The sequence below is a fragment of the Theobroma cacao genome, chromosome 4 (genome assembly GCF_053813885.1).
Source record: "Theobroma cacao isolate CCN51 chromosome 4, ASM5381388v1, whole genome shotgun sequence".
NCBI lineage: Eukaryota > Viridiplantae > Streptophyta > Magnoliopsida > Malvales > Malvaceae > Theobroma > Theobroma cacao.
This window is the reverse complement of record NC_142642.1, coordinates 31,287,446-31,313,174: the sequence shown is the minus strand read 5'-3', so window position 1 is coordinate 31,313,174 and position 25,729 is coordinate 31,287,446. Positions and strand designations below refer to the sequence as shown.

Below are 25,729 nucleotides of genomic sequence, written 5' to 3'. Positions count from 1 at the left end.
CATATATAAAAGATTTTGCCTAATTTGCCTGCTGAAAATTGCACCCATAAAAAAATATATATTAATCAGGTTGTTCGAGTATCAATTTGGAATATAATTAAAATTCCAAGGCTTTGATAAGTTTGGTGGGCAGGGGGTCTAATCTTGGAAATTTGATGATGCAATGTCTAATCACTACAAGGCAAATTAATAGGATGATTCTCCAATATAGAAAGTAATCTGAGAATAAGACAATATGTTATTTTGCTTTTGGCATCCTTCATCTTAAAATGTTTAAAGAGATAATCGAATGCTAATTAATAATTAATTAAAAGATATCCAAAAAAATAAAAATCAAATCAATGGACTAATGAAGTACCGACCATCCATAAGTTCAGATTGACCTTTGATGGCAACAGGCAAACATCCTCCAGTAGAAATAATACCACGGAATTGGACGGCACTTATAAAATATATTTTTACAGTCAAAGAATCAGATGCATTTGGCCACCACCCCAATTTGGAATTGTTCCGTTTTCATGATATATATGTATATATAGATAGATTAATCTGTTCAAACTATTCTTTAAATAGCAAATCCACCGTAGTCGGTTGTTTGCTCTCTCAGTATCTCCAACAAAGATGATTAAATGATAGTGGTATAATTATTTATGGTTTGTTCCCTCAAACATTATCTAACAAGCATGAAGATCTTAAATAGATGCATCTCGAGTTCAATTGTTTATATACAAAAAAAATAATAACAATAATTAATTAACAAAGTAGAGAAGAGATTTGAATTTTAGAATTTAGCTTTTTAAATGAGATAATGGTCGTTAAATCAAATTTAAATCATTGTATATGAAAAGTTCAAATTAAGAACATGTTAAAAATTCAAATCTCTTGCAATAAGACGAGTAGTCTATACATAATTAAAGCAAGAGGGTGCTTTTTCCCATAAAAGGAAATCTTGTGAAAAATTGCTTGAGCAATCAAAAATTGCTTTGCTCCCAAGCCACGCCTGTCTAACTTAGCACTAGTAATACTTATTGTGATCAACGACCGATTTCACTTTGTGGTCAGGACACGTTTATAGTGTGGGCTAACACATGCCGTGGCTCCAAGGTTGTTATGAGCCTCATGATTGCTGCACATAGTATAGAATGAAATGATATTGACTGATGATTGAAGTTAAAACTCTGACAGGTTTTTCCCCTGGTGATCAGCTACCTGCAAAAGAAAAGAATCATGCACACTCTTGCGTATACCACAGAGCCAGAAGGAAATGCTTCCAATGGGTGAAAGGGCACAAAAAGAGATGCATCTCTTGGTAGGCTGTAATGTCAAAACCTGTCCTTTTCTGTTCACTCTTTATTAGATATGAGTTGGATGAAAAGAAATAATGGAATGTAATCCCAATAAATCAGAAATTTAGGCACATTATCGCATGCGCCGACAGCAAAGAAGCCCGGAGCAGGATGTAATTATCAACATAATTTAAGAGAACAGATGACTGATTTTGACTGTAAATCATGGAGCTGCTTTGATCTTTTCAACTCTCAACATATCAATATTGTATACTTCGATCATTTTTACTAGTTTTTATCTCCTTCAAAATCAGACTCTTTTTGGAACTTCTGAACGTTTGAAAGTTGAATTCAAAGCAAAGCTAATATCATTCCTTTCAAAGACAGTGGACATAAACAGATAAAGAGACTTGGTTTTGCTATACCAGAAGAGAATTATTCCCCTGTTCAGAATAGAAGTTTAACAATGTGCATAAATTGTAAAAGATAAGAATCCCATGTTTTCCTACTTTAAAGATAAATTAATTTTATTATTTCCTTTCTGATATATTAATTTTGTGTACAGAATTATACCAAACTTAATCTACTAAGCATTCTTTTGGCAAGAACAAAAAGAAAAAGCATTGAGTCTGTCTTTGTGATAAGTATTTAATTATTCATCATGATGTCTTGCCAAATTCATGTTTATATCATGATGGTCAATTAGTTGGTTTACACCAAGCCTTACCTCAAGGAGCTGTTTTAAAACTGTCAATTGTCCAATTCATGTAACTTGAACAGAGCACAGAAGTCTCTTGCTTCAGGCTTCTCCACTATGAAGTTCCATGTGATTGAGCTTCCCGATGGAAAGAACTCTCAACAAAACAGTTCCACTAAAGTTTTCCTGTTAACCCTCTTCCTGATTCTCATCAGTTCCATCCCTTTATGTCTCCTGAAAAGTTCACATTCGCCGTTGCCATCTCCCAAGATCAATATCAGTAGCCTGAGAAGTATAGAGTTGGAGAAGAAATGTGATGTATTTAATGGAAAATGGGTGCCTCATCCGCAGGGTCCCTACTACACTAACGAAACTTGCCGCCTGATTATTGATCAGCAAAACTGCATGAAGTTTGGGAGGCCTGACTCAGAGTTCATGAAATGGAGGTGGAAGCCAGATGACTGTGAGCTACCTCTCTTTGATGCAGTTCACTTCTTAGAGATTGTCAGAGGGAAGTCGATGGCCTTTGTTGGGGATTCAGTAGGAAGGAACCAAATGCAATCATTACTGTGCCTGTTAGCTGATGTAAGTGCTTAACCATTAATTGCAGCCATCTATTGCATAAAATTCTTCACATAATTATCTCCATAATCTATTGGTTGATATGTTTCAAGCCATGCGTAAAACAACTGTAACCACAGTTGGTTTACTAGGAATAAAAGGTGTATGTATTCATGACAAGAAGAGTAAAAGATTCAGAAAGCGCCCAAAACTGCAAGGAATAAGATCTAAACAATGTTAGCTGCTTCACATTTATGCATGTATTTACTTTCTGAAGTATGCTTTCGCATCTGATAAATTAATTAGCTCTAATCTGTGTTTTTTCAGGTAGCATATCCAGAAGATATTTCTCATAAATATTCATCAGACATAGATTATTTCAAGCGTTGGTTCTATGCTGATTACCAGTTCACCCTAGCAGCATTTTGGTCACCGTTCTTGGTTAAATCCAGAGATGCAGACCCTGATGGTCATACCTACAATAGCCTCATGAACGTTTACTTGGATGAAGTGGATGAAGCATGGGCAAACGAGATTGAAAATTTTGACTATGTGATCATATCAGCAGGGCAATGGTTCTTCCGTCCGCTGTTTTTCTATGAGAAGGGCGAACTTGTTGGATGTCACAAGTGCAATGAAAACAACATCACAAGCCTTACCAGGTACTATGGATACAAAATGGCCTTCAGAACAGCTTTCAGAACTCTTCTTGGCCTTAAAAATTACAAGGGTACTACATTTTTAAGGACATTCTCGGCGTCCCACTTTGAGAATGGAGATTGGGATAAGGGTGGAAATTGTGTTAGAACAAGACCCTTTACAAGCCAGGAAATGAAGTTAGAAGAGTATAACTTGGAGTTCTACCTGACACAAGCAGAGGAACTAAGAAAAGCAGAGGAAGAAGGGAAGAAAATCGGTTTAACATTTGGACTGCTAAACACTACTGAGATTATGTGGCTGAGACCAGATGGACATCCAAACAGTTATGGACACTCGATGAATAGGAATGCAACAGTAAATGACTGTGTTCACTGGTGCTTGCCAGGCCCCATTGACACATGGAATGAGTTTTTGCTCTATTTGATGAAGAGGGAATTTCTCATGCGGTTAAAAGGGAAGTTGATGAAGAATGCCTGATCAAACTTGCATTCAAATTGCTGCGAAGTATGCCCTCAGCTCTATTTATTGATTCTTTTTCTGTTGTAAAAAATACGTGGTTTCATCACCTCCTATACCTATACATTTCTGGATTTGAGACTATATTTGGAATCATATCTGTAAAAGTTTATTGTTTCATAGAACATATAAAAATGTATCTGGTTGAAAATTGGCTGTGTCAAAATGCATTATTAGTGCTCGTAACACTCAGAAAATCATTACAACTCCTCTTCCACCTCCGGAATTGTCAGTCCTCGGAAGGAAACAGAGTCAGAGATAGCAGGACATGGAGATGAGCCAATAAAAGATCAATCCTTTTTTGTCCTAACTGTCCCGTGAGATTTGGAAGTTTCTCAGGAACCTTTAATAATCCCCTGGGCCAAGGTGGTCTCATGAGTGCAACCAGGAAACCTGATGGGAGCAACGGATCCAATGCCACAGAAGAATCCCATTATTGTTGTATGTCTATGGTTTTAACTTTACCTTTTGTTATTTGTCTTTAACTTTTATTTAGTCTTGTTTATTCATTTTTTATCCAAAAAATAAAAAAATAAAAGTATCGTCCAAACAAATCCTCAGTGAATTTCAAGACGCTTTAACATCACAGTTTTTGTTGGAACTTTATAAAACATCATTCTTTACAGCTGTTAACGAGCAGATATACAGGTTAACAGAGCAAATGTGGGAGTAACTATAAACTTGGAAAAGATGCAATGCAAAACAATGTGTTATATACACAAATTGTAGGCTACAATTCAGTAATATTTATATTACAGTGGAAAGAATACACATTTTCCGGTATGCAAACGGCATCCTCAGATGTTCTTCAAAATGAAATCTTGACAAAGACCAGGATGTGCAAAGCTAAAATGTAGAGCACAAAAGCCGACCTGAGTAGCATGAGTCTCTGCTGATTCTCACTCCGGCCACCACTGTAATAAGGAAGCTTGTGATGAGCATCAACAGAAAAATCTGAGGAAGATCCCTTATCAGAACCACCTCTTCCAAATCGATTCCTAGCAGTATTGACCTCTGCATTATTAAGTTCCAGCTTTGTCCACAAGCCATTCAACCTCTCTAGTTCCTTCTCTTTCAAATGAATTTCACTGACAAGACCTTCTGCTTGTGCCTAAAAGAAAACATTCAAAATGTTCCTTCAGAAGATGACATCATAAAAGAAGCCTATACCAACACCAGGATGACATTTAAAACATTTTCTTTTTTTTGACAATGACTATGAAAAGGATAAATGGTTGATGTAGAACAGATATTACAGGGATACAGCTATGCAAACCCAAAAATCCAATGTCCAAGTGCCTCAGCTATGATCATGAATTGTGAGCAGCCCACTTGGGGTATATGATCAATGGCTGAAAGCTTGAGAGTGAATCTCAGGTCAGGAGTAAACGTTTTAAAGCATATAGTTGGATCCATTTTAAATAATAGGATAAGTTAAATAACTGACCTGTTTTGCAGCTAGTTGCTCAATAAGGCTGTGTAGTTGTTTGTCCAACGCCTTCTCTCTTTGTGCTGCAAAACAGAAATTGATTAGCGTAAGCAAAGTTTAACTCTGGGTTCATTTCTCCCCCAACCATCTTTTTTGTCTCTTCTTGGCATGAGCCGGAAAAAAGTAAAGTTTTAATAAAGAAAGAAACAAACAATAAAATGTATCTCTGCAGGCAGGAAGAATGCTTTAAAAGCAGGGAAGTCCTATGCTTCCATAATGCATACCATCAGAAGAAAGCTATTCAACAGATTTTTCTTCTTTTGCTGCTTCTTCTCTATTTACACATTAGAAGAATCACATTGACCAAAGTGACAATAAAAAATTGGGAGCATTTCAAATTCTGATAATGATTTAAAGTTTATACATTTTTTCTCTCAAAACCTTACTAACATCCCACTAAAACTTTAAATAAAGAATCAAAACGAACTTTCAACTACAGCACAGAAAACCAAACTCTGGTATCTCTTAGAAACAGTGGATTCTTACTTCCAATCTAGAAACAAATGAACAACAGGATACCAGAAATACAAGTTTTTGCAACTCCATTTATTACATCTTTCACCTAGTTGTTACTCTCTTTTTTTTTTTTTTGCTTAAATCCAACATCCAATAAAGGATCTAGTTTTAATTTTCAAAAGGAAATCCTTTAAAAACCAGAAATGAAAAGAAAGAAACAATAACAATAATGCAAGACTATATTTAACAAGAAATTTAATCACATACTGAAGAAGAGATAACTGAAAGAATATCATGATATAACCAAGGTAGAAGATTGTCTCATTGCCATTCATATAAAATGACTGTTTGGGAGCTAATAAAGCAAACACTAAAAGTAGGTCTATAATGTAAGGTACCTGGAGAAGGCTGCTTCAATGCTTTGTTCTGAATATTTTCCCATTTATTCTCTAAATCTTGAACTGTCTCTTCAATTGAGCTCTGAGAATATTATGGATCCTTTAATCAGCAAAAGCAGCAGTAACAACTCAACTAATGTAATAAGGGGGAAAATAGAAAAACAGAAAGCACAGTTTAAAATCAAAAGAGGAGATAAAATGCACCGATTCTTTTTTCTTCTTCTCTAACTTGTCTAGCATAGCAGATTTTGAAGCTTCTATGCTGGCCTCATTTTCAGCACCGACTGTGGATTCAACCACAGAGTCAGCAGATTTTCCAGAATGACTGACATCCAATGCAGCCTGTGCATTTTCCAGTTCAGCTTTTAGACTTTTCTCAATGTCGTCCATCTCCTATTAAAAATAGAAAAATGGAGTGAGTCTTCAAGCAATGCCAAGAAGATCCAAGAAAACATAAGTGATTACTCTCGCTTCCATTTTCAACTAGCATCACTTTAAAAAGTACTTGAATTAAAGTTTTAGAAACAGCATATCCACCCAGGTGAACTGTGAACATCCTTCCCAAAATACAGGTTCTTTAACATGAGCATGTATCATAAGAAATCCTATATGCATATATAAGCCTTAAGTGTAATTTGATGAATACTATAGAAGTCATGAAACCAGCATGTAGAACAAATTCTGGGACCTTCACCCTGACCTTTAACTTTGAACGAAGTGTATCTGCTTCCTGCACTTTCTCTTGCATCTTATTCTCACAATTTGATATAGCCTTTTCATATGCAGCGTTTTCTTGTTGCAGTGTCTCCTCTCTCGATTGGGCCTGGCCATAAGAAGTGGTGGCAACTATTAGTAGGGAAAAAATAAATATTTTCCATGGATATAGTGTTTTGTGAAGACAAAAACTCTTCCACATAGCAAAACATGCTCGGAAGCAAATAATTAATCTCAAAATCAGCACTAAAAAAATGCTATTGGATTAATAACTTTTTTCTTCACCGAATATGCATCATCCTCTGTCTGAGATAAGATCACAAACTAAGAAATGAAAATTTCAAAAACAGCCTGTCTTTTTAATTTTAAAGTGTCACAGCTCACAAGCTACAGCAATTGCCAGAAAACCTAAAGATTTAAGCCACAATTAGCATTTAGCTATAGACAAACTTCAAATTTAATGTTTCAAATGAAGATAGTTGTTTTACAAAAATAAAAGACTTGCGCCTGATAACATCCAAACTGATATTAATCACTTATTTCACCATACACTACACGAAAAATATCGTTATCTGCCTTAACAGCGTATCGCTTAGCCCACAGTATAGTATTTAACCACAAATCTTCACCTTACAAACTAAATTCTTCAAGAAAGAACAATTTCATGGACCAAAAGAAATGCTAGAAAACAGCATAAATTTTGCACAAAGAAATTCAAGCAAAATGGAAAGAGAGAATGCATTGCACATAATACGTAGAACCAAATTCCAAGAGCCACACCGAGAAAAGAAAGGAAAGTGCATTATACAGACGATGAAATGTAATATTTAAAAGACAACTTCAGAAATAGGATAAACTTTAAAAGGGAAAAAGCTGCATTACACCCACCAAATGAAAACCATGAAAAAATATTCACCATACATGTTATAAAGAACAGAGTACCCAGATGAGAAACAATGAAATAAGTATAGAAAGGAAAACCTGCTCACGAGTCGCGGAGTGAGAGTTGAGTTGGAGAGCGAGGGCGGCATTAGAAGCGAGGGAGTGGGCGTGGAGATGAGGGAGGCGTTGGGAGATGTCAGGAGGAGGTAGCCTGAGGCGTAGATCTTGGATCAGACGGGTAAGAGAGGAAGCCTTCCGCTCCAATTCTTGCACGTACTTCTGCTGGTCTGGAGAGAAAATTAGTGGGATGTTGTCTACGTCATCTTCTTGGCTGTTGTTTCCTCCATGGCCTCCTACTACGTCAGCTGCCCATGCTAACAACCCCGCCATATCTCTTTCTCTGTATCAATGTCTCAAAGCTTTGAATCTGCAAGCTTTGCGTTCTAGGATTGGGGATCTCATCAATTCTTCGGGCACTTTTTTTTTTAAAAAAAAAAAAAATGTTATTTGGTCAATATTTAGGCCCACGAACTAGCCCATTCAGCTAAATGAGCCTTCTTCATGAAAACAATTTGGGCCTGCCAACACAACTTGATGGGCTCCGTTCTTTGTCCAATTTGTGCTTTTAAGGCCTGTAAGCCTCTTTGGGTTGTCTCAATTGGGGGCTATCTTTACCCAAAAATGTTTTTTAGTGTATTTATTTGATTTCATTGATCTTTATTCTATTTAGCCGTAATATTTAAAAAATTTTTAAAAAAGTACTTATTTAATGAAATTTTTATATTTTTATTTTAAATCAAATAAATTTTTATAATTAATAATTATTAATCAAAATATTATTTGTTATTTTATATTACATAATGCTAATGTAATACGCTTATATGTCATAGTGGATAGTTACATATCATGTGGCATTTTTCAAATTCCATGTTAGCACCATTTGGTGATAAAAAAACAAATATCATTTTGATTAATGCTAGTTAATCAATCGTTAATTATAAAAGTCTATTTGATTCAAAAATAAAAATATAAAAACTTAATTGAATGTAATAGAAGAATAACTACTTATTTGAAATTTTTTGAATAATTTGAAAATTTTTTAAAATATTATACCTTCTGTCTATGAAATATTATTATTTGAGAAAAAAATTGGAATAATGTTTTATGAAAAATGCATGTATTTATTATTAAGTCAAATATTGAGATAACTCTTTGTACCATAAATAATGCCTACTATCAATACTAAATGACATGAATCAATTTACTTAAAAGACTCAAACTATAATATCTATGCCTTTTCATTGTTCAACAACTCTATTTATGCATATTACGAAGCGACATTTCATTAGAACGTATTACATTTTTCTTGTGGTCTAACTTGAAAGTGGAATGCTTTATCAAACCTGACCCAAAATTCCTGCATGTGAAAGCTAAGGAAAGCACCTGATTCCGCAGCTGGTGAAAGGTGAATTTCTATGAGTTCAAAAGATCAGGCACGTTTAATCAAATCGGATGTCTTCCCTGTATGATTCTCAATAATTGATAGGAAAATGAATAAATAAATGAGGTGTAAATCTTAAACAGAAACCATAGCATAACTTTTCATATTAAAAGAAAGAACTTAAATGCCTAAAGTCTGCTGATAAGAAAACTTAAAGCAAGCACTTCCCCCCCAACACCTTGCTTTCGAGTTCCACGTTTTAATGCAGTGTTAAATCCGCGTTGATTGAATATGTGATGGTGCAAATGGCAGAAAACTTCAACAGGATTATGTCTCCAATTTCTACCCATTTGCTTACCTCTTAAGCATTGAGGAATTATCCCTTCCTTTGATTGTTTACAGATTCTAAGATTCATAAAATCAAATATGTTTGCATAGCTTGCAATCTTCAACATGTACCCCCATATTCCCCAACTTCCCACATTCATCATCCTCCTCCCCCCACTGCTTAACTTCCAAGCTAACCCTTCCTCCTTCCTTATCTTCCTCTTCTCCCCCCATTTTGATTTTGCTATTCTTTCGACACAGCGTCCAGCCCAAGTTCCTCAGGAATCAGATCAGAAGGGGTTGTCTAGGGGCCCTCAATTTGGGTCAAATCTTTCACACCGGAAAAACAGTCAAAGAACCTCTATTTCCTTCTAGTTGCCATATACCAAATCCCAACAAAATCATTAATTTCTCTCTCCCCTATTTCTGTACTCGGTGATTCATCGGCCTATCAACCAAACAGTCCAACTGCATACAAACCAAAAAAATGTTAAAAAAGTTGGGGAGAAAAGTCAAGACCCTAATCACAAAGCCCTTTAAAAGGCCTAAAAAACCTTGTAAACCCCCAAAATCACCATCTCCCTCACCATCGCCATCTCCACCAATGTCGCCCCCAAAGCCCACAAAATACTGCCCTTTTCTCTTTCCCGGAGTACAATCCTCAGTTCTACCTGACCCTTCCGTGTTCTTCTCCCCAAAGCTCCTCTCAACTCCTCTTCCAACGAACTCTTTCTTCCAAAATTTTACTCTAAAAAATGGTGACCAACCTGAATACATCCATCCATATCTCATCAAATCAGCTGACTCTTCCCTTTCTATCTCCTACCCATCTCACTTCCACAACTCTTCTTTCTTATACCAAATTTTTATTTCTGATCTAACCATCTTTGCAACGGATAGAACCAACCCAACTTCACAAAAAAACCATATAATCTCGTCTTACAGTGATCTAAGTCTCACTTTAGATTTTCCCTGTTCAAACCTCCGTTTCTATCTTGTCCGAGGGAGTCCCTTTTTAACCTGTTTTGTAACAGGCAATACTCCAATATCAATCTCAACGATTCATGCAATTCTCTCATTTTCTTCCAATACTTCACTCACCAAGCATACCATTAAGCTTAACAACAATCAAACTTGGCTTATATATACATCTTCAGCCATCAGTTTGAATCATAGTCTTTCCTTGATCACTTCTGGCGGGTTTTCGGGTATTATTCGGATAGCTGTATTGCCAGATTCTGATCCAACGTATGAGTCAATTCTTGATCAGTACAGTTCATGCTATCCAATCTCAGGTGATGCGGTTTTAACTAAACCATTTTGTTTAGAATATAAATGGGAAAAGAAAGGTTGGGGGGATTTGCTTATGCTAGCACATCCACTTCATCTTAATATTTTATCTAGAGATGATAGTGAGGTTACGGTTTTAGAGAATTTTAAGTATAAAAGTATTGATGGGGAGCTTGTTGGTATTGTTGGTGATTCATGGGTGTTGAAACCACACCAGGTTTCAGTAACTTGGCATTCTATTAAAGGGGTGAAAGAGGAATCGTATCATGAGATTGTTACTGCACTTTCTAAGGATGTCGAGGCCTTGGATTCATCGGCTATAACAACAACATCATCTTACTTTTATGGGAAGTTGATAGCAAGAGCAGCAAGGTTGGCTTTGATTGCTGAAGAAGTGTGTTTTCTTGACGTGATTCCAGCGATAAGGAAGTTCTTGAAGGATACGATTGAACCATGGCTGGATGGGACTTTTAATGGGAATGGTTTTCTGTATGATTCAAAATGGGGTGGAATTGTAACAAAACAAGGGTCCACTGATTCAGGGGCAGATTTTGGATTTGGAATTTACAATGATCACCATTATCATATCGGTTACTTCCTTTATGCAATAGCTGTCTTGGCCAAAATTGACCCGGCATGGGGAAGGAGGTATAAGCCCCAAGCTTATACACTTGTGGCAGATTTTATGAACTTAGGCAGGCGATCAAATTCGAATTATCCGCGTTTGAGGTGTTTTGATTTGTATAAACTGCATTCTTGGGCTGGAGGGTTGACTGAATTTGCAGATGGACGGAATCAAGAAAGCACCAGTGAGGCAGTGAATGCATATTATTCTGCTGCATTGATGGGGTTAGCCTATGGAGACACTCATCTTGTTGCCACTGGATCAACACTGGCAGCAATGGAGATTCAAGCAGCACAAACATGGTGGCATGTAAAGGAGGGAGATAATCTGTACGAAGAAGAGTTCACCACAGAGAACAGAGTGGTGGGTGTTTTGTGGGCTAACAAGAGGGACAGTGGCCTTTGGTTTGCTCCTGCTGACTGGAGAGAGTGCAGGCTAGGAATTCAGTTGCTACCCATATTGCCTATCAGTGAGGTTCTGTTCTCAGATATTAGCTTTACTAGAGAGCTTGTGAACTGGACATTACCAGCACTGGGAAGGGAAGGAGTAGGAGAGGGATGGAAAGGGTTTGTCTATGCCTTGGAAGCAATCTATGACAAGGAGAGTGCTTTGGAAAAGATAAGAAACCTGAATGGTTATGATGATGGAAACTCACTTACTAATCTGTTGTGGTGGGTTCACAGTAGGGGTGATGAACATGAAGATAAATTTGGTACAGAAGGCAAATATTGCTGGTTTAGTCACTATTGTCATTGACTTTGTTTATCTTGTATTGGGTTGGGTTGAATAAACCATGAAATGTTGCTGGAACGAGGAACTTATGTAGTTCTGCCATTTTCATGGCTGTGTTGCTTGATGCTATGTCAGATACTTGCTAAAATTTATATAAATTTCCTAATTAAATGGATTTATATCTAATTCTTAATTTGATATATACTGCTGTATATCTAGCTGAACTTTCATTTCCTTCTGATCAATGACTTTCCTCAGTTCGAGAAAGAGAGAAAAAAAAATGGACATAATAAAGTTACTCCTTGATACATATAGCTGACAAGATACTAAAAAAGAGCCATTACATGAAAGAGACATTAGAAACCCCAGTAAGCCTGTAACTACGGGTAGGAGCAAGTTTTGCACATGGGTGGTTGCAAAAATTAGTGTTCAACTAAGCAGTTGCTGGTGGCATGGAGAAGAATTTGTTGTTCCAGATATTTTAAGAACACATTAAACAACTGTTATGCCTTCCAAACCAGAATATATGCTGGAACAAGAGTCATTACCAATATAATAGAAAGACAGAGGAACTTATCAAAATAGAAAAGTATAAAGGACCTAAGAAAACTCAACTTTGCAATTTGTTTGATCCCCTCGGAAACTCTAGCAATTCTTTGTTGATCCTCTGTTGTTTCTTTTTCATTGCAGTCATCTGTATTTAACTACCTTGAGGCGAAACAACAGACAAGAAGGAGCTTTTTTAGGCAGGCACTGGATTAGATTTTTTTAAGAAAAAGTATCAGAGGCTGAACCCAACAGAAAAAGAGGAGAAGGTAACCGTTAGGCTGAAATCACTTGCCGAAAAGAAATGTTTAAACAGTAGTTATATCTCATTTCATACCATAGCAGAGACGAGGGCTGCTATATTAGGCCAACTTTCAAGTAAATCTGCCATGAACTAAGTGGCAACCAATCATCAGAGAGATCATGTTGTAAAGCATGGGCACTGGCTTGTAAACAAAAATATGTATCAATGATAGCCATTTTGCAATTAACACGTTTAAACACAGTAGCAAATCCAAGATACAACACCCCTCAAGATCACAAAGCCAACTGCTAAGAATTTACATGCACCTTCTTGTTGATCTCTTTCACAAATATCAATTATAAAGAAAGTAATCTTATATTATTGGCATTGTATTTTAATTTTATAGATTTTGCTGTTGTACTTTATATTTTTTTATTTTCAGATAAAATAATGAAATTAATGAAAATTTACCATTTATGTTAACAGAATATTTCGTTTGTTATTATTATTATTATTATTTGTCTTTTTGTGATTAGTCAAGCATTGCTGGCAAAAGTGTTTGTCTTAGTCCTATGCCAAGTTGTAAGCTTCCAAGTTAAATGAACAATAAATCCCTTTCCAATTAGTAATATTTTTACTAATTATTAACCAAAACCAAGCACAAATGATAATAAGAGAGAGAGAGGGAGAGCATTCATATGTTTTTACTTATGATAGTGGAGAACGGCTTGAGCCACTGTGAGAGCACACAGCATTTGTTATTTAGGGGCAATTCCTGATAGGATAAACAATCTATGGTGTTTTCTCAGTAAGCAGGTTGCAATTTGTACATAAAGAGGTCTGCTTACAATTTCCAATCTCTTCTACCTTCCGAACCCATTTGCCGCTACTTGAATCCATAAGTTGAGAAAATAAAATGACAAGAAGCAGCACCTCATTTTTTTTTTTTTAAATGGAAACAAAGTGAAGATATGGAAGCCACAAAAGAAGCAAAAAAAGAAAAACACTATACATTATTCATACCCTCATAGGTAAAACAAAACCAGAAATGGTCAGTCAGCTATATTTACAAACATAGGCAAAAGAAGACCACAAATGGTCAGTAAGCTATACCTGTAAACATAAGAACAAACTAGGTGACATTCATAAGCAGACCACAAACCCTATAGTTGGGTATGCTCAGAGTAACTCCACAGATTTAAGCAATTTAAACAGACATAAAACTACCAGAATTGCACCAAAGAAACAGTTAATCTTGTTAATTAGTGCAATAACTTCTTCAAGGCCAGCAAGCGCTTCTTCCAGCTCATGCATGCACTCTTCAATCTCAACTAGAAGAGCAACTATCCTCCTTGTGAAGGCTTCAGAGTTTTGGTCCAAAGCCTTGCTTCCCAACAGGTCATCCTGAGCCTGATTACCACTACACATTCTTCTCAGTGGTTTATACAGCACAAATTAATCTATGAGAGAGTGCAAGAGAGAATTAGGATTTAACCATTGCAAGATAAAATAGCAGTATCTATATTTCATAAGTAGACTAGAATATAACTGTGCTATGAAAGTAGGAGCATTCATATAGAACAATTCAGATACCAGTAATTGACAACTAGCACATGTTTCAAATCTTTCAATTGATATAGAGCAACACTGGACAAGTTACTACTAGCATATAACCATTGACAAGCATTGCCCCTACCCATACTTCTTAGAAAAGCAAAACAGGTTTAAATTTTAAAGAAATATACTTGTACAATTGCAACCCTTAACTCATTGAGAGTAGTTTTACCGTCATCATGCTAAACACTTAACTTTACAGTGCTGAAACCATTTCTGGAGACTTTTACTGCTATTATAAGTACTTATGAGAGCCTTTTTGACCTGTAGGTCAATCATGCAAAACTTATGGAAGCCAGACTTATTTTTAAATAGGATCTAATCTAATAGATGAACCATTGTGCTCTACAACACGAAGTTCACAGCATGCATTTTTAACCTTTAAGTGTTTAATGTAATGTGCACCTATGCATTTAAGTATTTTGATCGACAAAGAAAAACCATCTAATGTATGCTAAATCCAATAAAACTTTCCTGACCTATACGAAAGTTCTACAAAATAAAAAATATTTGACAATAAGCATACATCCATCATCAAAATCGGAATCATCACAACAAAAAATTTTACTTTGTCTAGCCCAAACAAATATACTTCAAAATCATGAGCCAGCAGCAAACCACCAATCACCCAGGTTTCCAAATATAAAATATAAACTAGTTACACAGTTATTATCATCTGAACTGAAGGCAGTTCAGCACAAAATAATAATCAATATGCACAAAAGTCACAGCAAGTTCTATGTTTTCAAAAAGTACTAATGGCCATCACAACTGCCAAGCTAAAAACAAGGGCGAATAAAGGAAAATGACCTTACAGAAAAAAGAACAAAAACAATAACGACAAACATTCAAGCTAGAAGATGAAATATAACTGCATGTCTGTATCAAGAAAAAAAATTGCAATTGCTCAGAGCTTTCTGTTTTATGAATGGAATATTTAAGAAATTCCCATGAATAGGAACAAGCCTTATTCCAGGATATTTATATGAGCTTCCTCTTTCTTATTCTTAAGCAAGTCCCACTATATGAGGTCAGCTACATGAATCATGTTGCTATTGTACTCCATTTATGACATACCTAAAACAACAACAAAACTGAACACAGTTGCAACAAGACCTAGCGCTTGGATCCTAAAAATAGAGGGGAAATAGGAAAAAAGAAAACAGTTTTTTTTTTTGTATAATTGATGTTTAATGAAAAAAATTAAACACCCGACTCTGCTTTTGTTAAACCCATCATTCTATGTCATTTTCTTGGAAAACAAACTGCCCTATAACCAATACATATGAAATGAAAAGAAAATAAGCCTAAAAGTCGACCAAGTTAAAAGAAACTTACCTGATTCTTAATATTTGCTTACTCATTGCCACTGCAGCTACCAATCAAAGAATCATAACTTGAACTTAGTTTCAAATGCTTTAGAAAATGGTGAAAAGGCGAGGGGGGAGAAAAGAGAAAAAAGAAACTTTTTTTTCTTTTGCTGTTGGTCGTGTTTCATGAACAAAATTAAGAGCCCAATTCCATTACTCCAACTTTAGTTGAACTATCTAAGTCATTTTCTCAGGAAACAAACACGGTATATCACAAAAATTTGTAACAAAATTTATAATGGAAAAGAGCAGAAGAAGAATAGAAGATGGAAAAAGAGTGTAAAATCGAACAAAAGTAAGACAGAGGTAAGGGTAAGCAAGGGAAGGGAAGAGCGCGTACCAACACGCGAGTGAAGAGTTGAGGCTCGTGGCTCTGAGACACAAATGGGAAGGAAGAGTGAAAGGGAGGGAAAGGGGAGGGTCCCGACTCTTGAATAGATGGACCCATTGGGTTGAAAAGGTTCGGGTATAACCCGATTAGGAATAGTAGCCCATTGTTTTAGGTTCCTTGGGAGAACCCATTTTCAGTGGATAGGACCTATAGAGCTACCCCCAACAAACTGAAATCAACTGAAAGCTTCTTGTCAGAGGGAAAATATTATTTATATATTTTTTAAGAAAAGGAAAAGGAGAGGAAGGTTTCCTTGGCTTGAAGTCGAAGTTACAAGAAAGCCTTGTTCCATCATTAGCTCAACAAATCTCAAATCAAAAGGCTTTACGCACTGAAGGTCCACCTCACGCTCCATAAAGAAAATCATAAAAAAAATAAAACGACGTAGCCATGATCAAAGGATCGGCCCTAAATTTTTTTATAATTATTATTATGATTTTCCATTTTTTATTATCGTTTACTTAACCAAAAGCACAGCACACACCCAAACAACATGGCCGTTGAAGAAGTGAGAATGCGATCTCAAATATTATTTTATTTTTCTCAGCGCTGACTTATTATTTTGGGGATATAAATCCCCAACACGGCTTTGAAGTTTGTTCTTGGCTTCTCCTTTCTTTTCCTTTTTAAAAAAAAATATTTTCCAGCTAAATCATATCCTATCTTCTCTCCATTATTACCAGAGGATAATAAAGATTCACTTTTCCAAGGATAATCTTGTTATTTACACTTTATATTTTCCTTTTAGTTTTAGAATTCTTTCTTTATTTTCTCAATATTTCTTAGTTATTTATAACTAGCATGATTGTAAGAAGTTATAAATTTATAAATACAGTATCGATTTTGAAAAAAAATTAATTAACAAAAAAAGATAACTTTGTTTATTTAAATTATTTTGTTATATATTTTTATTTTAATCTCATTTATAAATATATGAGAATTCAAACTGCATCAAATAATTTTCATTAAAATGAATTTTTATTATAAAGTATTAATAAAATTTATTTAATTTATAAATAAAAATTCTAATAGTATTGAATGATTTTATACATGAATGTTTCAAAACTTTTAATGATGATTCAATAATTTGACTGTTCAACAGACAATTGATACTATGTTTAATTATTTTGGTTGCATTCAATGCACAAAACAAGGAAAATTGCAATCTAAAGGTTATAATAGAACTTTAAAAATGTATGAACTTAATTGGTGCATATGGTAAGATGTTTATCATAATTTCTTTCAAACTCAGCACCATCTTGTTATGTTGGTTGAACCCTTTTGTTATAGCCAATAGAACCTTAATTTATCTCATCTTTTTGTTTTTTTTTTAATATTTGAATTTCAAACTAACTTTTCATGGGAAAGAATCTCATACTAACCACTTTGATGGGATATATGCTTACCATTATACTACTTAGCTCGAATAGAATTTTTTAACAATATCTCGATAATTTTTGGTGTCTTTCTTATTTAATTAACACTTGAAAAAAATTTGAGTTTGACTTAATAATCGTTAAGTTTTATTAAGAATATCGAGGATTAAGACTTCAAAAGTGCTCACTTTTCTTAAACTTGTTCATTGAACTTAGTTTTCCAGGCAATTAAACAAGGTTTAAACCTCAAAATTTGCTTAGAATGCAAAAGAGAAAGTAGTTTAACTTGCTATCTTTGTTTAATGTTGTCTATTGCTACTACAATTTAAACCAAGAAAGGGGAAAAATAAAAAAACTTTTTTTTATTTTTTAGAAAACAGCTAAGAAAGTGACAATGCATGTTGGTTCCTACATGTGATGAGATGACTGATTGACTATATGCCCCAAGTTGCCCCCACGTTCCTTTGCACCATTTGTGGGCACGCTCTCTCTCTCTACCAATTTCCTCAAAAGAAAAGAAAGAAAGCTTTCCCCTTTTTCATTTTTACTTGCAAAATATCAACACCACCCTCTCTCAGTGGCTTTTCAGGATTCCGATTTTCTTCTGTTTCTGGAGGGATAGGTAAGCATTTCTTTCAGTTTTCAGCTTATTGGTTTGTTCTGTTTCCAAGTTTTGATCATCTAGATAATGCTGCATTTTGCTTATCAACAGTTGTTTTGTCATTCTGGATGTTGCTAGGAAGTTGGAACTCAGTCTTGTGATCTGAAATTGTTCAGTTTAGTGATCTGGGTTTTGCTTTTTGGAGAATTTCAAGAACTGGGTTTACCTCATTTCATGTAAAGGTTGGATTTTTAGAGGTTGTTGGACTGTAGAATCTTGGTGATACCAGGAAGGAAATTTAGTTGATTGGTTTTCATGCCTGAATTTTTGGAACATTTTCAATTGGTTTCTGGGGCTTGCTGTTGTCAATACTTTGGAATTCTCTTTGTACTTTAGTGAAGGAGCTGTGATACACGTTTGAAGGTTTGAATTTCGGCATTTTGTGCTGTGGAAACGATGTATAGATAGTTTTATGTTGCGTGGGAACAACTGGACATTTGTTTACTTAGAATTTTCCAAATTGGACATGAGACTGTAGGAATATAGTAGTGTTGATCATTTGGAGAAATATGACTTCAGTTTTACCTTCTGTCATTCCACCAACTTCTGGTGATGTCTCACCACCACCAGCACCTCCTACCTCTTCCTCCTCTAATTCCTCAACCACTTCGCCATCTCCCACATCGTCTCGTCCAAATCAAACTATTGATCCACCATCATCATCAGCACCATCAAATTCTTCAGCTCCACCTCCTCAATCCCCTCCTCCAGCTGTCCCTGCTGCCCCTCCTCCATCACCTTCTTTGTCACCACCACCGGCATTGACAACACCACCAGCGTCACCTCCACCATTAACCCCAGCTTCTCCTCCGCCATCCCCTCCAGCTTCTCCACCTCCGTCAGTGCCAACATCACCTCCACCTTCATCTCCTGCTGCCCCTCCACCCTCTCCAGTTTTATCTCCACCACCACCATCAGGTGGTTCTCCTCCTCCACAAGCTGCAACAGCACCTCCGGTCGCAACTTCACCTCCACCTCAGGTCAATTCACATTCTGCACCTCCTCCAGCTAATGTAGCAACACCGCCTTCCTCGAAGTCTCCACCTTCACCCCGAGCAACACCACCACCTGAAAGCTCTTCCTCACCTCCTACGCTTACACCTCCACCATCTAGGTCTAAGTCTGCTCCTCCTCCTTCCACAACTTCTCCCTCAACGCCTAAATTGGCATCACCACCTCCTTCAGTTCCCTCAACTTCCTCACCACCTACAATTTCACCCCCGGCAACTCCAAGTACTCCGTCAACAACTGGAAGTCCTAGTTCATTATCACCTTTGCCCTCAATTCCAACTGAAAAACCAACTGCCGAGTCAACTAATGGTAAAAGTGCATCTGCAAATGCAACATCCTCTGGTAAAAATGTTTTAGGAACTGGAGGTGCTGTGGCAATCGGTGCTGTTGTTGGGTTTATCGTGCTCAGTCTTCTTGTGATGGCTGTGTGGTTTGCACTGAAACGAAAAAGGAAGAGGGCTGGACCAAAAATTGGGTACACTATGCCTTCTCCATTTGCCTCCTCTCAAAATTCAGGTAAACGATTGTAACATTTCTTACCCTAAGCAGATTTTTATGTTTTTCTGTTGGTTGTGGATGCTCTGAATTTGATGTGACGACTATCTTTATTTCAGTCTTTTCAGGATTAGTTATGAAATCTTCAAAAATACTTATTCTTTTTGTTTGATTCCATTTTCTGGTTACAAACTCCAAAAGTTTTCATCTGTATTGAAATTTCCCCTGATAGTAAGCTAAAAGATTTTGGTTGAATAGAAACCTTTTTGAGTAATATATATAACAGTATGAACTTATAAGAAGAATAATATGAGAAAAGTTTATAATTGTCATCCAATGGGATCCACATTTGGTTGCAATGTGCATATTACATTTAAACATTCTATTTTATTGACAAGGGAAATTTAAAGACCTTTGACGCTTGTTAAGTGGCATTTTTTATCCTAGATTATCACTTAAAGGGAAATTTTAAGATCTTTCATTCTTATTAAATGATATTATATCCAATATTATCATTGTTTTATTTTTTATCCTTTTTTCTCCAACTCCAGATGGCTATTTGTTCCACAAAATCCAATTGAGAAAACTATTCTAGATTTTTGCATCAGCTTGATGCTCTGATTCTCAAACCCCTAGGACCTATCCTTTCTTTACTGTTTTTCTACAATTTCTCAATGTTATAGCTTCAATGCTTTCTACCTTTTATTGCAGCTGTCATATCTTTAGTGACAGCATAGACTGTGGTTCATTGATAGAATTCCAAATGGTTTGAGAATTAAGTTAAAGGAGTTTGGTAGAGGGGATCTTATTCACAGGCGTGTCTAATGATTGTTAATAATATTATTTGAAAATATATAGAATGACATAAATAATTATTTTTATCATAAATAGTCATCATGTCTAGCCAATATAGTATCTGTAAAGCTAAGAAACAATTAATTTAATTAGAATTTTATAAAACTGCAATAATTAAGGTGACTTTTGTACCATTTTCAAGAAAAACAGATATTGGTTTATTAAGTTTTTGCAGAAGCACTATAACATTTAATTTTTTCAAAGAGAAGCACTATAATGTTTTCGAATCTTAAAATCATGTGAGATTCAATCTCACGTCATGCGCAAAAACAATCTAAACCTTCCTTACTAAACATCTTAGAATGAGTGACATTGAGAATCTAATATCAAAACAGAGATTATTAGTAGGGTTTCAACTACGTTTTCTACATATCTCAGCAACTAAAAGGAAAAATTTGAAACCCACCCTAAGCCCCCATCATTATTTTTCTAGTTGTTTCTAATGTAAAAGGCAGAAGGATTGGTTCTGTTTTCTTATATGGGAAAACTGAGAAACCTAAAGAGTCAATAGAGCTATAGAAAGATATAAATGTGGATGTGTGCACAAGTCCTTTCGCAGGTATCATTTTTAATCCACAAAGTTCTTTGTAGATCTTGTAAATGACCTGAATAAGTGTTGTAGATCTTGTTTATATTAATCCACAAAGTTCTTCGTTATAGATCTTGTTAATGACCCGAATAAGTGTTGTAGATCTTGTTTATACTGTAGATTTAATTAGTATTTTTTCATATTCAATTGGGCTCGCCAAGGATTTGGAGTTAATAAAGGCTAAAATTATATTTCAGGTTAATTTGCTAGGGGATTCTGAAGTCATATAATACTTGAGCATTTCGATTCCTTCTTTTAATTTTTGTGGCTATAACTGAATATTACTTCAATAAATGCTGTATAGTAATATCTGAACTTGCATTGCTCTGCAGATTCAGTATTTTTAAGGCCTCAATCTCCACATCAACTAATGGGAAGTGGTTCTAACAGTGGTTTTTATTCACCGTCAGAGCCTGGTGGGGTCAATAATTCCAGGTCATGGTTCACATATGAAGAACTAGTCCGGGCAACAGATGGGTTTTCAGAACATAATCTATTGGGTGAAGGTGGATTTGGTTGTGTATACAAAGGTATCCTCACAGATGGTAGAGAAGTAGCTGTAAAGCAGCTAAAGATTGGTGGTGGGCAGGGGGAGCGGGAGTTCAGAGCAGAAGTTGAGATTATTAGCCGAGTACATCATCGCCATTTGGTTTCACTGGTGGGGTACTGTATATCAGACCATCAAAGACTGCTTGTCTATGATTATGTCCCAAACAACACCCTTCATTACCATCTCCATGGTAAGACATGTTCTGACTTCAAAGGAGGAATGATCTTAAACTCTTTAAGTACTTCTGTCCTCTAGAAGCATTCTCTGTTTATGATGAAGTCAGATATAATTTTAGTAGGTTGCACATGAGGTATATGTATGGTACAAAATCAACTGACATGATGGATATTTTTACCTACTTTCTAAGAGGATTCCTGTCCATTAACTTGTTTGGACCCACACGGCTTGACCATCTGTACTTCAGTTGGGAAGTTCCCTTGTCCTCTCCCAAGTCACATCACATACGCATGAGTATCCACCTATACCTTGAATAGAAGATGAGGGATAACAGAAACATGAAGGCTGTAATCGATTTGTTTTAATTTTATGCACTTTTATGGAATTTTGCAGGTAGAGGCAGGCCAGTAATGGATTGGGCTGTCCGAGTCAAGGTTGCTGCAGGTGCAGCTCGTGGGATAGCTTACCTCCATGAAGACTGTAATCTATTTGTTCTCTTTTCATTATTTTTTTTTCACTTTGAGAATTCGGCATATGCTGCATGGTGCAAACCCTTAAATTATCTGAATAAGGACAACAAAATAGAGTTTAAACAACACCTAAGTTTGCTATGCTATATAAAGTAACATATACTTGAAATCATACCTCTCCTAATCCTCACTTAGTTTCCATTCTAACTTCTAATGCAACATTTTTTATAAATATTTTGCTTCGATCAGGCCATCCTCGCATCATTCACAGGGATATCAAGTCATCAAACATTCTTCTTGACAGCAATTTTGAGGCTCGGGTATGCCATTTCTACAGTCTAAACATTAGTGTACACTGTTATATTGATCTTGAATTGCTTTGGGGTACTTTGACAATGCTTATGAATGTCTTATCATCTTTTGTGAACTATTAGAATTTCTGCTGTAATTTGTAGAATTATTAACATTTCTTACCATTATAATTTTACTAACTATATATATTTTTTATTTTAATTTCCCTTTCGCCGCTCTAACTTTCTGTCTAACAATTCATGTTGCTGCTTACAGGTTTCGGATTTTGGGCTTGCAAAGTTAGCTTTGGATTCAAATACCCATGTAACCACACGTGTGATGGGAACTTTTGGGTAAGATAACTTGATATGCTGGTTTGTGATATATCTAGTAGAATTAAGCTTTCATGTGCTTATGCATAATTCTGTTTCTTCTTTGGTGCATAAGCATAATAAAAGATTTTGTACTCTTTGTTGTAAGCTAGCAGTTGAGGTCTATATTATATATGCCTATTATTGCTTTGATCTATTAAAAGCACATAGTTGAGGTTTAAAGGCTTTTTATATCCTATAATTTTTAGATGTGTACTGCATTTTTTTCCCTTTTATTTGGTCTGCAAACATGTATGTGTGATAATCAAATATCATATTCAGGTATTCTGATAAATGAAATTGTTCTTTTATAGATATATGGCTCCAGAGTATGCAACAAGTGGCAAGTTAACTGAAAAATCTGATGTTTATTCCTTTGGTGTTGTGCTCTTGGAGTTAATTACTGGGCGCAAGCCTGTTGATGATTCTCAGCCCCTAGGTGATGAGAGCCTGGTTGAATGGGTAAGGTTATGCAGCTATGTCTTGTGTTGTCAACAATTTGTGCTTGCTTTAACATGCCTTTTGGTCTGACTTCTTCATAAGATTTGGCGTTGCCTTAAGTTTAAAATCTTATACTGGTCAAATCTTTAAGAATTTTGATTTTCTTCTGAATAAAACTCAAAAAACCCAAATCCATTGCAGTGTTGCACAAAGAATTCCAAAATATACTAAACCAAATTGTTACAATGTCAACCATTCATATCTTATGTAATGGAACCTGTGGCAAGGTTCCAATACCCAACAGTTTAATATGATTCAAACTTGTTACTCAGGCTCGGCCATTGCTTGCTGAAGCAATTGAACATCAAGAATTTGAAGAATTGGTGGATCCAAGGCTGGAAAAAAACTATGTGGCTCATGAAATGTTTCGAATGATTGAGGCAGCTGCGGCTTGTGTGCGACATTCAGCAGCTAAAAGGCCAAGAATGAGTCAGGTAAATATGTTTTGAGTAATTTGTAAATTTCTATACTAACATGTTTGGCTTACACATGGATTTTTTGACATTCAAATCTTAGGTGGTGAGAGCTCTAGACTCATTGGATGAGTCATCAGATCTCACAAATGGAATGAAACCTGGCCAAAGTGAAGTTTTTGATTCAGCACAACAATCTGCACAAATTAGAATGTTTCAGAGGTTAGCATTTGGCAGTCAAGAATATAGCTCTAGTTTCTTTAATCACAGCCAGAGCAGTTGGAGAAGTCAAGAAGATGGTAGTCAGGGTAGCTGGAGGAGTCGAGATCATGGGAATCAGAGTAGCTGGAGTCGAGAGCACAGGGAGCGTAGCACGCTAATGCCTTAAACGTATCTTGGATGTAAAGCAAAACGGATGAGTTCAATGCTTACAATTATAAGCAAATTGAACCCTATGACTCAAGAGTGTAACTGCATCAAAGTGTAAAGGGGATGCCTGTTCCTCTCAATTTTGGATGAGATTTAAGACCGAGATCATGGAATGGTCTTGCTGCTCACTTGATGTGTAAGATTGTGCATTTTGTTCCTTTTAACCCTTTTTTTACTACTAGCTCACGTGATTTTTGAAAAAAAAAAAGAAAAGAAAAGAAAAGAAGGTTACCTGATTTTCTTGTAAGAATGCCTGTGCTTGTATTTTCTATGATTTAGATTCATTCATACATCCTTTCTTTGTATTGATATTTATTAATTCAATGTAAGTTTCTTTTTCTCATTTATTACTCATGATTCATGAATTTTGTTCTGCACATGGAGAAATGAAAAGAAAAACTGTAAAAGGCTTTGTTTAATATGTAAGTTATTACTACCTTTTAATCCTAATTCCCAGCAAATCTTACTGCCCCACTATATATAGGATTGTAATAGGTGATGAGAACTGAACATTTAGATTCCCACTCATCAAATTATTGTAGACAAGAACCGTGATAAGAAACTGATTGTCCATGAATTTAGATGCGTTCATCCCATCTTTTGAAAAGCCATGCCTTTTAGGTCATGGGAAAACAACTTCTGTCTAGCCATGCCTATCTGGGATTGGACTTGTTGGGCTGCAACAGTAGCAACAGTCGCCAAGCTTGTAGCCGGAGGTCTTTATTCTCGCTCATAGGAGTTGGTTTAAGAAGCAAAAAGGAGAAAACAGCCCAGATGGTGACCTGTTCCTAAATTGGTTCTTAGATTAAAACCCAGATGGCGACCTGCCCCTGATTTTAGATGTGCGCTTGATTGTTATCTGATTTATGTAGCCCTGCCAGCCTACGGTTGACAGTGTTGATCTATTGGTTGCGAGCCTACGACTTGACTAAGTGCATGGCAGCCACAAGTTAACCTGTTAAAACCTTATCTTGATATTTAAATCAACCTCATTATTCTCTAATCTCATCAATTATCTCTTATCTGTCAACAACTCGGTGGAATAAAAACCTTGTCGCTGGAGTCCTGCACAAGGTCTATCATTACATTCTAGATATCTTGTCCTACGACAGCATGTGAATTAGCTTGGGAATTAATTCGTAGGCCGACTTGCATGGGGCCAAGTGTCACATCAATGAACTATACAATTTGCGAAAGATGAAAATGATGTATGTGTCTTTACTGTGTAGAGTAAGGGTGAGTAAATAGGTAAATTGAGTGATTTGGTTTATTATAGTTAAGGATCAAATAGATCAATTATT

The 25,729-nt window shown here is 35.8% G+C and overlaps 4 protein-coding genes and 1 long non-coding RNA gene across 8 annotated transcripts; 3 read left to right on the top strand and 2 right to left on the bottom strand.

Annotated features, from left to right (window-relative positions):
• The first annotated feature begins 1,869 nt into the window (after positions 1-1,869).
• Positions 1,870-3,871, top strand: LOC18602147 (protein trichome birefringence-like 19). The gene is made up of 2 exons (XM_018120068.2): positions 1,870-2,568; positions 2,872-3,871. Exons 1-2 carry the CDS (start codon positions 2,101-2,103, stop codon positions 3,679-3,681), a joined length of 1,278 nt encoding a protein of 425 aa, XP_017975557.1. The 5' UTR covers positions 1,870-2,100; the 3' UTR covers positions 3,682-3,871.
• Positions 3,872-4,411: 540 nt separating this feature from the next.
• LOC18602146 (golgin family A protein) lies at positions 4,412-8,125 on the bottom strand. Of its 2 annotated transcripts, XM_007033340.3 has the most exons (7): positions 7,759-8,125; positions 6,764-6,886; positions 6,268-6,456; positions 6,064-6,145; positions 5,168-5,232; positions 4,977-5,079; positions 4,691-4,831 (listed from the first exon to the last, which is right to left on the bottom strand). In XM_007033340.3, the coding sequence occupies exons 1-6, from the start codon at positions 8,047-8,049 to the stop codon at positions 4,987-4,989; spliced, it is 843 nt and encodes a 280-aa protein (XP_007033402.3). In that variant the 5' UTR covers positions 8,050-8,125; the 3' UTR covers positions 4,691-4,831; positions 4,977-4,986. The 2 variants fall into 2 exon arrangements, with proteins under 2 accessions (XP_017975558.2, XP_007033402.3); XM_018120069.2 differs by lacking the exon at positions 4,977-5,079 and having other exon boundaries at positions 4,412-4,831.
• Positions 8,126-9,653: 1,528 nt separating this feature from the next.
• LOC18602145 (glycosyl hydrolase family 81 protein) lies at positions 9,654-12,253 on the top strand. The gene has a single exon (XM_018120273.2). The coding sequence runs from the start codon at positions 9,915-9,917 to the stop codon at positions 12,096-12,098; it is 2,184 nt and encodes a 727-aa protein (XP_017975762.1). The 5' UTR covers positions 9,654-9,914; the 3' UTR covers positions 12,099-12,253.
• A 1,599-nt stretch (positions 12,254-13,852) lies between these two features.
• LOC18602144 (uncharacterized) lies at positions 13,853-16,543 on the bottom strand. Of its 2 annotated transcripts, XR_001927338.2 has the most exons (3): positions 16,189-16,543; positions 15,817-15,853; positions 13,853-14,324 (listed from the first exon to the last, which is right to left on the bottom strand). It is a non-coding gene; the product is annotated as an uncharacterized LOC18602144 (long non-coding RNA). The 2 variants fall into 2 exon arrangements; XR_016025712.1 differs by lacking the exon at positions 16,189-16,543 and having other exon boundaries at positions 15,817-16,182.
• A 1,523-nt stretch (positions 16,544-18,066) lies between these two features.
• On the top strand, positions 18,067-24,775 carry PERK8 (Protein kinase superfamily protein). Of its 2 annotated transcripts, none has more exons than XM_007033335.3 (9): positions 18,067-18,237; positions 18,355-19,803; positions 21,559-21,966; positions 22,347-22,433; positions 22,673-22,743; positions 22,991-23,067; positions 23,400-23,547; positions 23,859-24,020; positions 24,103-24,775. In XM_007033335.3, the coding sequence occupies exons 2-9, from the start codon at positions 18,786-18,788 to the stop codon at positions 24,385-24,387; spliced, it is 2,256 nt and encodes a 751-aa protein (XP_007033397.3). In that variant the 5' UTR covers positions 18,067-18,237; positions 18,355-18,785; the 3' UTR covers positions 24,388-24,775. The 2 variants fall into 2 exon arrangements, with proteins under 2 accessions (XP_007033397.3, XP_007033398.3); XM_007033336.3 differs by having other exon boundaries at positions 18,328-19,803.
• The last annotated feature ends 954 nt before the right edge of the window (positions 24,776-25,729 follow it).